At 42.1% G+C, this 13,032-nt stretch overlaps 1 protein-coding gene across 1 annotated transcript; it reads right to left on the bottom strand.

Moving 5' to 3' along the window:
* Window positions 1-3,424: 3,424 nt before the first annotated feature.
* Window positions 3,425-12,339, bottom strand: LOC115593266 (alpha-synuclein-like). The gene is made up of 6 exons (XM_030436762.1): window positions 11,963-12,339; window positions 11,439-11,599; window positions 11,232-11,261; window positions 9,112-9,254; window positions 4,721-4,792; window positions 3,425-4,192 (listed from the first exon to the last, which is right to left on the bottom strand). The coding sequence occupies exons 2-6, from the start codon at window positions 11,557-11,559 to the stop codon at window positions 4,175-4,177; spliced, it is 384 nt and encodes a 127-aa protein (XP_030292622.1). The 5' UTR covers window positions 11,560-11,599; window positions 11,963-12,339; the 3' UTR covers window positions 3,425-4,174.
* Between the last annotated feature and the right edge of the window lie 693 nt (window positions 12,340-13,032).

Genomic DNA, 13,032 nt, shown 5'->3' with positions numbered 1-13,032 from the left:
CTTTAGAGGGAGTGAAGCCAGTAAATGAGAATGAAACCACGGACGCACATCTTGTTGAAAGATAGCAGAGAAGATAGTGAGGGACAGCTTCAACATTTTGTTCAAACCTGCCTGAAACAAAGACTGATGGTTGTAGATTCACATATTTTCAAGGGAATGCAGCCGAGTGGGTGTAGTCAGGCAGGCGACAGTGAACTGAGACGAGGCTTTAGAGTTGGAGTGATGTAGTGTGTCGTGATCGCACTGGCAGAGATGAATCGGTATCATATTTTAATGGATAAAAGATTTCAGGTCAGAGGCTCCACTCGCACGACAGGGAAACATTCAAAGCTTCCAGGGTGTCACGGTCACGTTCAACTAGTCTGTCAGGAAGAGCTGGTTGGTGTTTGGTTGACCTGTGGTTCACTGCGGCTGCTGAAACAGAAACCTGCCAATACATTCTGTTGATATCTTATTGTATGACACTGATCCCCAAGGCGTCAAACAGCGCTAAAATAGTATTTGGATTTAAAGGTCTCTGCAGCCTGAAGTGATGTAAAGACAGCTGCTTCAACACGAGATAACATGGCGGCTGCCTCGCTGTCAGTCGACTAAGCATTTTTCTTTTAAAACCATCTCATCTGTCGTTTTCCCAAACTGAATAAAACAAGCTGTTGTCAGAGGACAATAAGGTCCCCCAGAACACTGTATGAAGCTGGAAAGGTGGCAGGGTCCGTCAGATTTAAACATATAACGAACATATAAAACAGTATGAAATTGTGTTGGCCTTTAAGGTCAGTTTGTTTACTCAGTTCATTCGGTCGTGAAAACAAAGAGCGTTTATTCATTTAGTTTGTCAGCGAAGATCTTTCTCTTCTGAAAAAACTACAAGTTGCACCTTTAAGTCCTGAAGCCGTCTCAGTGTTCTTGATTACATCTAATTTAACATGAGAATTATCTTCTATTTATCGCCTTTACGCTCTACGATGAGGGGGAAAACTATGAATCGGGAAACAAGCAAAGATACCAAACATGAACATCTTGTTGTTGTCTCAGCACCTGTCTCTGCACGGAGCCGTGATGAAGAACAACAACAACAACGAGGAGTCATCGCCTCCCTCGAGTCTGCAGAGGTCGTTCAGGAAGCGGCCGCTGACAGGCGTACGGATAATAACAAGCGAGGAAGTCCAAGGCTCCTCTGCTGGATTCATTACCGAGAAAAGGGAATGGGAAAGTGGTGGATGACTCACTCCGTTGTAGAGTAGTAATCTTTGTGTAAACTGTGATTCAAGCTTCAGCAAGGCCATGTTTACACCCTGAACAGACTTTTCAAATAGGCTTTAAACCCTTGAAAACCATTTTATTTCTTAATGCGCTTTCTTTTTTGTGCAAACATCTCGAGTAGCGTCATTCGATAAGTAAAAAATGTAGATGGACGTGTAAAACTGTTGTCGCATTCGCTGGTCTTGGTATGAATGAAGCAGAAGTGTCCCAGAGGACACATGCTGGATGATCCTGGCTACAAGGATGTCTTGTGTAAGTGTGTGTCTGTCTTCTCTCTCTTCCTCAGCACACATAACAGAGTCTGCAGCTGAACAGATGTTTACAGCGTGTTGTCAAGGCCGACATGCTTTATTGTGCTAACCAGTGCTGTTACAGGCAGGATTATTGTTCCCTCTGAATCAAATTCCTCAAGACATATTTTCTGATGAAAAATAAAATCTCATCATCACTAAATTCTTTCGAACAGCAACATGTTATTGGTGCATGGACACACTTTGTCCTCTGCTGTCCCAAAAATTGGGATTGTTTTGCACATGGGGAGGTAAACCCCGTTAATATGGATAAATCCCTGAAAAAGGAAAGGTAGCAACTTGTTAAAGTTTGTAGCATTCGCGAACAGCCCTGCTGGAAAAACCAGCATAGATCAGCATATGTTGTGTTTTGGTGCTGGTGTGCTGGTGATGGGATGCTGGTCACCAGCATCAGCATGGGATGTGTCTACAACTTATTTCATATTGCAGAGTATGAGGAGAAGTGAAATTGGCTGTGAAAGACCAGTACAGGACTCAGAGTCAGTGAGGTTGTTACAATACACCAAGTTTATTGGACACAAGCTTCAAACCTGTAAGATTTTGGGGTCATTTGAGGGTACCTGAAACAAACTGTGAATACTGCACAAAATATACAAACATATAAATGCACTTTGTCCCATTTCTCTCACAAGTTGAAGTAAACTATTTTATAAAGGTTTTCTTTTTTATGTACACAAAATAATTACTTCTTTCAGATTTTGAGCACACATTTGTTAAAATCCAATAAGATTAGCCGTCCACCTGACAGGTTTGGCAAATCAAGATGCTGATTGAACAGGATTCAGGCACAGCTGGGCAGGGAACAGCTGCAGGGATTTGGATGCTGGTGACCAGCTTCATCAGCAACTTCACCAGCAAGACTGTGCAGCTTCATCATGCTGGTCCACCAGCTAAACCAGCACCAAACCAGCACTAACCAGAATAGAGCAGCATAGCTGGTTTTCCCAGCAGGGAGGTTAGCTGGCGCTGCTATCAGTTTGTAGGTTGCTAACTTGTGTGTTGTTGTTGTTTCATGTGATGTTAGTGAATAGGTTTTTGGTTGACAGTATGCAGATAGCGGAAGGCAGTGAGGGCGTCGGCTTTATATCAACAGTCTTCATGTGGTAAGTCAGACTCCAGCATCGCTAATATTAGCCTAACGTTAGCGTCACTGTCAAATTCTCTCTTGGTTTTGAGGTGGAGGGTTCATCAGAGACACAAAACAATCCACTGTAAGTTGTACGGTGCAAAATGACTTGTAACCAGGTTTGTGGACCAATAGTACAACATTGTTGGTTTCATCAGTGAACTTCTTGGTTGGCAGTTTGTGAAAAAAGTAAAAATAGCTGATTTTTACATGATGTGGCCAGTATTGCCCCACATTAGCTAGTTAGCTTTGGCAACATTACCATTAGCTAGCGTGAGCAACACTTCATCAGCTAGAGTCACAACATAAAGATTTGATAGCTAGCGTTAGCAACCTGAACTTTTGCCAGAGACATTTTTGCTTTTGCTAGCTAGTGTTTGCAATTTTAACGTTTGCTAGCTAGCTTAAGCAACGCTTAAGCAAGTGCAACAAAATGGCAACCACTAGAAAGTCACATTTATCAGTTACACCTTAAACTGTTTTAGTTTTAAATAACTAATATTTGCTAATTATATGTTTGATTCATGTTAATGTGTGTTTTCAGACATATTCACAGTAAAACTTTGGCAAATTTCACTGTAAACGTAACAATTCTAACAACTTTTGAAATATTGTCAAACATGTTGGAGGCCGCCCTGCAGTAATAAGGGAACTGTGGACCCTTAAATCATCGATTATGTTAGCCCAAATGTTAACACACAGATAAATGAACAAAACATCTGCATACTTTTTGCATATTTTATTCAACACTTAATTCCAAATAAATTCCTATCACAGCGTTCGAGCTGAGTGGGTTTTACATGCTCTTGGTTTTTCAAAAGTCCATTCAGTATGAGATATATATATATCCGTTATAGCAGAGATAACTTAAAAAATACAATATGAATGCACAAATAGCTCAGCACTTCATAGTCCACCGCGAAAAAACAGTGACGGTATACACACAAAAATAGAGAATATCATTATGCTTCCATTTCAAACAGATCACTGTCAGTTGTCCATTTATATAGAGACACTTAGGTGCTTGAAGTGGTAAATGGTGGTATATTTCCAGGTTTGAGTCATTGACATAGCCACACAGAAAATGTACACATAAACACACACACACAGACACACACACACACACACACACACACACACACACACATTGACTAGGTGGCATCCTCAGTGATAGGGACTCACTGTAAATGACAGCTGGTCACAGACGACACACACCTGAGGCCTCTTTCAGGACTGAAACACACACCCACACACACACACACACACAGTGAAACAACATCTCTCTTTCTCCAAAACATTTACACATATGCCGCTGCACACACATACATAACAACACAAACACACACACACACACACACAGACGTCGGGCACAGACTCCGTAGAAGGACCATAAACGAGGCACAACGGGACTTGGCAGAGCGACATGGAATGTTTTCGGTCGTTGATCTTTGATTGCGAGGCTCTCAATCGTTTTTTAGTCGTCGGTGTCCTCCTGAAAGAGAAGAGGGACAAGAAGAAGAGAGGCGGTGAGTTTACAGTTTGTGTCTCAATGAAACACCCGAGCCAAGAGTGATCGTTTTAACCCAACGCATGATCTTTCCCGAACCAGCACCAAGTGTTTTTGAGCCAAAGCCTAACCAGATCTTAACCAACAGCAATGTCCAACCCAGTTAGCAGGATACAGTGTTAGCAGTCTGTTTCTGCAAACCACAGATACTCTGAATTTGCCCCATATCACTTCTGCATTACACGTTTATCACCTAACTTTCACATTAGGAGGTGGAGTTACAGGTGAGAGTGCTGCCGGACGGGTGACCGCAGCTCAAGTCTGTGTTTCAACATTTGTAAGTTAGAAATTACTGGAAATTTCTGACGAGGGCTGATGGCTGATGGCGAACTCTTTCCAGGTGTTTGTGACGACCAAAACTGGTATTTTAAGCCACAACATGATGTTTTCCCAACCCTAACCAAGTGGTCTCATTCACTGTAGATTTTGTGTTGTATTTGAGTGGAGTCTCACCTCTGTGGCATCAGCAGGGTCGGTGTCGATCGGGGACTCTGGCATGTTCTGTACTGGTGAGGCGTCGTCACCCTGGAAAGAAGAAGACAAACATATTTTGTTGTAATAGATCCACCTGTGCTTTTCCTGCTATGATGAGTCAGAATATCCGTCCCTCCGTTATCTTCCGAAGGCAAGCGTTCATTCTCTGACCCTGTGTTTACTATACTTTAGCTTTAAACAGCCTTTTCATCCCAGAAAACGGTTTCACTTTTTGTAGATGTGATGTGTGACTCTTTCGGAAGGCTCTGACAGATGACACTGTACCGAAACACCCACGTGTCACCCTGAAAGGTTCTTGCAAAGGATGCGTTTTGTCTTTCCAAACAAGGCGTGAAGCACTAATGAAGAAGGGAGGGCTGACGTCTCCTCTGTCCAGCTGAATTGTGCCTTGATTGCGCCGTGCCATTGAGTTGACCTTCCCTTAATGGGAAGTGGTCACAGCGTGCAGACTTATGTGTGTGTGTGTGTGTGTGTGTGTATGTGTGTGTGTGTGTGCGCCTGACATAACCTTAAACCAGTTACCGCACCTTCTCCTCCTGCTGTTGCATTTAACACCACCCATCAAGCCTCCATCTGTTCACCCGGCAGAGCCAGACAGACGCACTGTACGCACACATGCACAAACACACACTTGGACTTCGGTGTGCCGACAAACACCTCCTCTTACTCTGGCCAGACTTAACTTTGGCCCACAAGTTGAAGCTTTGTTCACTTTTTTCTCAAAGCTGTAACCTCACCAACAGTCTGCGCCGAGATCCCTTCCCAGGGACGTGAAATTCAGCAGCTTCTATTATTGCAAATATCTGAGCAATGAGACGTGTTTGTCGAGACCAGTTTTCTATTTCCTTCCTCGTCTACCTACCACGTTGCCTCTCTCCTCTGTCTCGTTGTCATTTTCCCTGCCTTTTGTGCATCTCCTGATATGAGTCACCATCGAGCTGATGAATTGGTTCAACAGCCAGATGAGGAGATTAATCAGACTCAGCATCCCACCAGCATCCTGGCGAGTGTCTGCGTGTGTGTGTCAGACGCAGGAGACGATCTTTGATGGGCTCTCTCTTAACCTGGCATCAATTTTTTAAAAAGCCGAATCAATATTAATGACGTTTAATGGCCGTGCCGCCTGGGAATGACAGTTTTAAATGAGAACAATCGGCTGCTGTCTGCGCGTCAATCCCTCGCCGGGAATACCGCGAGTTATTTTATATATTATATTCATGTGTGTATTCCCTCCGTCAGTCCGTCCACTCTGCGTCTGTCTGTCCATCTGTTTTGTCTGCTCTGCCTGCCAGTTTGGCTCGTCAGGGCTCCTCTTAATGACGCTGATCACATTCCAGGTGGAGCTCCATCAGTGTTTTATCCCCTCGGAGGCCGAATACGGCGATTAGCTCTCTAGCAGCCTTGATAACACGACCGCTAACGAAGATGAAGGGAGTCGATTGGATGTTTGGGGGGAGGCATCTTTTCGATGGAGTGATCAAACGCACAGAATGAGATGAAAGCTGAGCAGTTCTGAATTTTCCTTCTGCTCAGGTATCAGTCAGAAAGAAAATAACTTACATCTTGTTTTTTTTCTATCTTCTCTTTTTTACAGGGTACTTTTCAGTGATCGCAGCCAATTAAAGCAGAGCTACAGGTGTGTGTGTGTGTGTGTGTGTGTGTGTGTGTGTGCGCTCTTGTCTCCCGGTGTCTCTGCCCTTGTTATGGATTCCCCCGTGTTTCAGCGCTAATTAGGGGGACGGGAGATGGAGCATCACAACAAACAATCAACAAAGCGTTGCCCAGGGAAATATTTGATTGGCTTATCATTTCCTGGTACTCGCAGTGATGCTCTGAGTGAGGAGGGTAATTACAGGCGAATTTAGTCTTCCCTTCAGATTTGTATTCAATTCTTACACTTTATTAATCCAGATATAAATCACGGGGAAGCGTAACTGCTTTGTTGACAACGGAAGAAGAACAGTGATAGGATTGTTTTTTCGAGTGTGAACATGAGGGCCATCTGTTCTTGTAGAGTTTGTCTTGTTTGAGGAATGAGTTTCTGTGCCGATAGTAGATGGTGTCAAGAAGAACTGTAGCGATTAATGTTGGGGATTAAATCTGCCATGTGGAGTTTTCTTGTAAACAAACAAGATAAAAAGATAAGATATTTTTAAATCCATGCAAGTTTTTAGACTGTACCTTTGATGAATGTCATTCTTTTTGGTGAATTAAAACAAAATTATGGAACTTGTTCTAAAATAACAGCTTCAAAGTAAATTTGATGATACTGTGTCTTTTAATAGGGCGAATGGTGTCTCTGTCTTTGCTATGACTTATTGAGTTTTAATTGTAGTTCTGACAAATTGGGATTTGTATTCACAAAAGTGGTGTTGCACTCAGAAAACTGTCGGGGGCATCAAATCACACAGAATGCCAGTTTCTACATAATGTTACTTTAATATGGCGTTTGTTCATTGCTGGGCAACACGTGTTTATCGTCAGTGAGTTATCGTGAAATGATCGGCAGGAGTGTGTATCACAGGTAAAACAGGGACCCACTTTGCTCAATAGCACCACTAGTGGTAAAACAAACACCACAGAGTAGCTTTAAAGTTCATCCTGATTATATCAGATAACAGTGGATACAGTTGAAAACTGTAAAGTCACATAGGATGTTGAATGTGTTTACATAGATTTTTTTGTATTTAAATGTTTTATATCCTATTTTTTTTTTAATCCTTTATTTTTTGTTTATTTGCTTCTGTTGGTTAAAATGTAGATACATTTACCCAAAAGAACATAAACAAAATTCATGAATTAAAGTCCCAAACCACATATAGCCATAAATTAGAGGCTATATACAAAACTAAGTCTAAAAATACATCCTAATCTGTAACCATTACGTTTTTTTAAATGTAGAATCTAAGTCTCTCTTCATTGTTTAACCCCTCAAAAGACACATAAGACATGACCTCCAAACACGGCCCTGACTGTATCTGCAAAATCTAACGTGGACAGCTGTTAAAATCCTCGCTTGAGAAAAGGACAACAAGGTGAAACATAAAACGGAAAAAAAAAAGAAACACAACCTCCTCCGCCTTGTTTGCACAAACGACGGCCAGACTGGCTGATGGATGATGCTGGAAAAGCCAACAATATGTAACGGCTTTTCATTTCAGAGAGAAAAGACACACGGCAGACATGAGAAGTGATGACAAATGACTCAAGGTCAGGAGGCCATTTTGACACGGTGAAGAGTTATAGCTGGCAGCCAGTCATGAAATGGAGGGATGTGCAGCGCTGCCATCGCTCCTACAGGTGTGTTTAACATGAGATCACTTAATGTCTGCAGAGAAGCGTTCAGCAGAGCAGCCTCAGACAAATTAAAGCACGGAAATTTGAATTTTTCTTTTTCTGGAAGGAAATATAAGATGCTGGTCTTCAAGTTATTGTGCGTATTTTACATTTTTAAGTTAGAGCAGACCATCTTTTGGAAACTGTCTAAACTCGCAGCCTCTGTGTAACTTTTATGTTGTGCTGAAAGCCACTCGTTTATGTTAGCGGACTCCATTTCTTAACATACGCTATTGTTGCTCTCTGTTAGCTGAGCTGAGAGAGCCACTGAGATGAGGCACTTGCTTGCTAACATTAACACCATTTAGCATTTGATTTCAATATTCATTCCAAATAATTTCGGCACCTGCTAAATCTTTTTGTTGATATTTAACAAAAGAGTAGGCTGTCTCGTTAACCCAACCTCAGCAGTGTTACCAATGTTTTCTCAATTAAAGTAGTTAGCGCTAGCTTCAGTAGTCGCTAAAAGTCGCCATTTGCTGATTGCAGTGAGGAACAGATAGTGAATTCTTTAGACTAATAATCTACAGGCAGCTATTTACATGTGCAAAATTCCTAAGTTTTTCCCAAAAAGTTATAGCCTAGCGGCAGGCGGCAGAATAGCACACACCATTTAAATGACAGACTTTCTCTTTAATAACCCAACAAAATATGAGGTCGAGGCATTTTCAGACATTTATTGTGGAAATGTCACATATTACATCTTTAAGTAACCTGAAGTCCTCACATCTAACAAGCAATGGCTAACAAGTTTAGCCTGCTAGCTGGTTAGCTGACTGAAGTGATAATATGAACCTTTTTTTAAATACCTAACAAAGAAATTGTACCAAATTATCGAGCATGATCAAATTAGAAGACTTGACATTTACAGTCAGACGAAAATATTCACCCCGACTGAAGAAAACTACTGTGGAGGGTGCTAAAAGAAAACTTATCCCGGTTTTAGAGCTTGACTTAAGTAAAAGACAAACAGGTTTGGGTTTCAGTTTAACTTTACATAAGAAGTATCTTACCTGTTTGGCTTGATCCTTTTTAACCAATCCGGTGGCAGCGACAATATTGCCTGCCCCCTCCACAGTTTTATGGGCCACAGCAGTGACTCCGGTGACCACAGCCCCGCTCACTTGAGACACTCCAGACACAGTTTTTCCTGCAACTGTAGGGACAAAAGAAGAAGAGAGGAAGTGGATATTTGAGGAGGGTGTAGGTCTTTACAGAGCCACATTACCTGTTGGGATTAGCGTGTGGAAAGATGCATTAACATGACACAGATCTCACAATACTGGATTTCAAAGCTTCTCCAGCGATTGGGGAGGAAGTGTTATTTGAGTGGTTCTGCCCTTTAGTTAGTTTTCCTTGCAGCTCCTGTCTGCATTGTTGGGTAAAGGAGTTTCTTCTCCCGGGACTACCCTCCCTTATTATTTAAATGGGAACATCACCTGTAGTGTAACTCGTTTTACTGGAAAACCTTGGAACCAGCCTGCAGGTATTTTCTATTGAAGCCGTTCCATAGCCTCCACTGAGTTTCATCCCGCCTTCTATTGTCTGAGCAATGCATTGTTGTGTAATTTGTGATTTAGCATCACATGAATTCAGTTTCCTTTTATGTACACTTGTTTAAATGTTTTTAGTGAGGCATGCTGTAAGAGAGTTTTAAATTCCATATCGATCAATACAGACATCTTTGGTATGTAGCTAATACTACGTGTTAGATTCATTCGGTGCTAAATGCTAACTGCATTTGGAGGTCTTGTTTTGGCTTCCTCTCCACTAGAGTTGCAATTATTAATTGTTCGGTCATCATCTGTTAAATTAACAGAAATTTATCAGTTTGAGTGATTTGTTAAAAGAAAAAAAGGTCTAATTCCAGCTTCTGGTTTTCTTTCCTCTAAACAAGACATCTGAGGATGTCAAACACTGATCGTCACTGATTATCCTGTTTGTTTGTTTTTTACATTGATAGACAAAATAGACATTATGAATCATTAAAATAATCAATATATTAACGAACAAAGTGAATAATTGTTTGTTTAACACACCTTAAAGGAGTCATGGATCCACAAGTGTTTCATGTAGTTATTAATAGAAACTAATGTCGCCTGAGATTTAGGAAATATTATACGTTTATTGCAAACCACACTGAACGACATGTTCAGTTTCAGTTATGGAAAAAATAAATATTTATGATTGTTTGTATTATTACCTCATTCATATTGTAAACATAAAATTCTGAGTGAAAATTTCTTCTCAGTTAATTCTGTAACTTCAGTTTCAAACCTTACTTGAGTACCCGACTTCCTCCTTTGCAGCCATAATAATGACTACAGCCACTAGAGGTCGCTGGCTAGCAATAACTCAAAATGGGTCGTGATAAACTGCTTTCTTAGTTGACCTATCTGGTTGTTTTTCTGATTAGGACGGGTTGACTGAATCTTGGCTGCAGCGTAAGTCAAGAATAAACATAATTAGCAAACGCCATTAATCTGTGCCACTATAGCTGTAAACAATATAGCTAGAAGTCACATTGTGAGATGGTCTTCCGAAATTTGATGGTGTCAGAGTTGCATCTCAAATTATCTTTGTCTCTAAGACGGTGACTACAGCCCTCTTTGAAACTCCCTCACAGTACTATGAACTGTCGCTTTGGAGCCACGACCAACGATATGGCCGCGTCTCTTTCACATTAGTCTTCTCGAGTGTCGAGCCTGAAGTCGCATCACCGTTGGACATCAACTCAGAGAGAAAAAGATATCCTCCCCTGCTCGATCATTTAGTTTCTTTAATGAGGTGTTCTGCCATCATATATTTCTCTTACAATCCCGGCTTCCAACACGCCGACTTCCCTCTACAACAATAAAGCCAAGTCCCTGCAGGCCTGTGGCTTGTTATGTATGACAAATAGCACGGCCTGGCCCATGGGGAGTTAGACAGGTTGTGTTGAGTAAGGCGGTGAAATATGATACTTGCTCTCTCTTATAAACCACCTGAGGATCCAGTGATCCTATTTTTTTTATACATACTCATATGTCAGATTGTATATAAAAAAAGAGCCTATGACGTTATTAGGAGGTCTAAAAATGTACACACTGTTGATCTTTTTGGAGCTGAAAAGGTGCCTTTGAGCTTTAATTACCTGTTGTGACTCCATCCTTTGTTTTGGTACCTGAAAGGAAAAAGCAGGTGAAGCTCAATTAGTGACACACACTGAGCTCTGTTCCATTCAGGCTCACGTGCCTGTCGGTGCGTAAAATAACGACAATAATAACAATTATAACATCTATCACATTTTTTTTTTTTTCTACCAACATTGTTACCAGTGAAATTAATTCCCAGCACCCACCGACAAACATAACCCCATCTTTCGTCATCTCAGCGGCTCCAGTCACTCCCTGCTTGGTTTTCTCCGCCGCGGCCACGACCCCCTCCTTGGCTTTAGAGAAACCCTTCATTATCGATTCCATGGCTGGCTTGATTGGCTCCCAAATTACGCGCACAACGCAGCTGTGCGGATGTCAAAAAACAGGCGCAATGAGAAAAGGCACGATATTAAAACACACGTACACACACAGACACACACAGACAACCCTGATGCCACCGCCCTACTTGTCTCCCAGATATCAGCGTCTGGAATACGTGCTGGAAAAAAATAAAAAAATTCCCACCTGTAGGAATCGGTTACAGCCCGACCGAAAAAGCATGAATGGATTTTACTATGAATCCGAATTTATCAAAAAAAGAGAGAGGAAACAGACCTGTGATGTGGATATGTGATCGGGGAATACAACAATGAAGCAGGTGATAGCGTGAAAAAATAAAAGATTGATTATGTTTTAAAGAGGAGTGGAGAGAGAAAGCTTTACGCACCTGTTCAACTTCCTTCAAACCGAGAATGTGGCGAGTCTTCCGGGATGACAGCGGAGTGAAACCGGTTCTATCTGTTCTCGCAAACTACAACTTCTCCAAAAAAGACGAGGTGTGTCTTCCGAAACAGGACAGACGGACACAGACAGAGAGAGAGAGAGACAGACAGACGCTCCACAGGTTGGACACGCGCCTCCTCGGTGATGGAGGAGAAGAAGAAGAAGGAGAAGAGGAGACCGGAGCGCGTGATGCTGATGCGAGAGAGGAGATGCTCCGCTGGCTGTCTGTCTGTCTGTCTGTCTGTCTCCAACACACACACACGCACACACGCACGCTCACACGCGCACAGATTACGTAGCTCCTTCTCTGTACGTGGGTTGTCCACAGCGTGTAGGTGCAGCACGCTCTTTAAAACCCGTCGGCTTGAATGCATCTGCGGCCCGAACTGCCAATTAGTGTAATTATTCAAGGCAACACCACGGGACTGTTCATTGTGCCCACATGTGACTCAGATGTTTGACTACAGCCCAGCAGGTCTGTGAAGATCGTAGTAAACCCAGTAATCCAAAGGCCACGTTGGAACTTTTACATGAGCGTCTGATAAACTATACTTTCTGATTACATCTTTTATACTAAGGCACGTTTTCTGAAGACAGTTGTAATTAAAAAAATAAAAATAAAATAAATTCATTGCAGATAAATCACCCAGGCGTGCTTTAAAGATCAGTTATAAAACAATGTTAGGTTGCCAGGTTGGGTTCATTTATGCAAAAATTAGATATCTCAAGTGATATAAACATGACAGCCCACATGCTTCCATGCCTCTTTTAGGTTTGCGTAAATGGAAAGCAGGACATCCACCAGAGGGCAGCTCGGAGCCAAGAGGCTAGGTTTACATGCTTTAATGCTCAAAAGACTTGCAGTTTGTCCTCATACTGTCCGTCTCCTGTCTCTTTAAAGCATAGAAAGGTATTTATTGAGCACGATGAGCAGCTGGCGGTAGAGGAGGGCTGATGAGGGGACTGGTGGCTCCGCCGGGGAGGTGAAGTGACTCACGCTGGAGCGGGCTGAAG

This window comes from Sparus aurata, chromosome 12 (assembly GCF_900880675.1).
Source record: "Sparus aurata chromosome 12, fSpaAur1.1, whole genome shotgun sequence".
NCBI lineage: Eukaryota > Metazoa > Chordata > Actinopteri > Spariformes > Sparidae > Sparus > Sparus aurata.
The sequence above is the reverse complement of the archived record's forward strand: the minus strand, read 5'-3'. Positions and strand labels throughout refer to the sequence as shown.

Excerpts from the sequence above, each read along its gene's own strand:
- LOC115593266 (XM_030436762.1), bottom strand. The coding sequence starts at position 11,559 with ATGGAATCGATAATGAAGGGTTTCTCTAAAGCCAAGGAGGGGGTCGTG. Across the intron at positions 11,262-11,438 it reads AGATGGGGTTATGTTTGTCG|GTACCAAAACAAAGGATGGA; the intron begins GTGGGTGCTGGG and ends TTTTCCTTTCAG. Across the intron at positions 4,793-9,111 it reads AAAAGGATCAAGCCAAACAG|GGTGACGACGCCTCACCAGT; the intron begins GTAAGATACTTC and ends TCTTCTTTCCAG.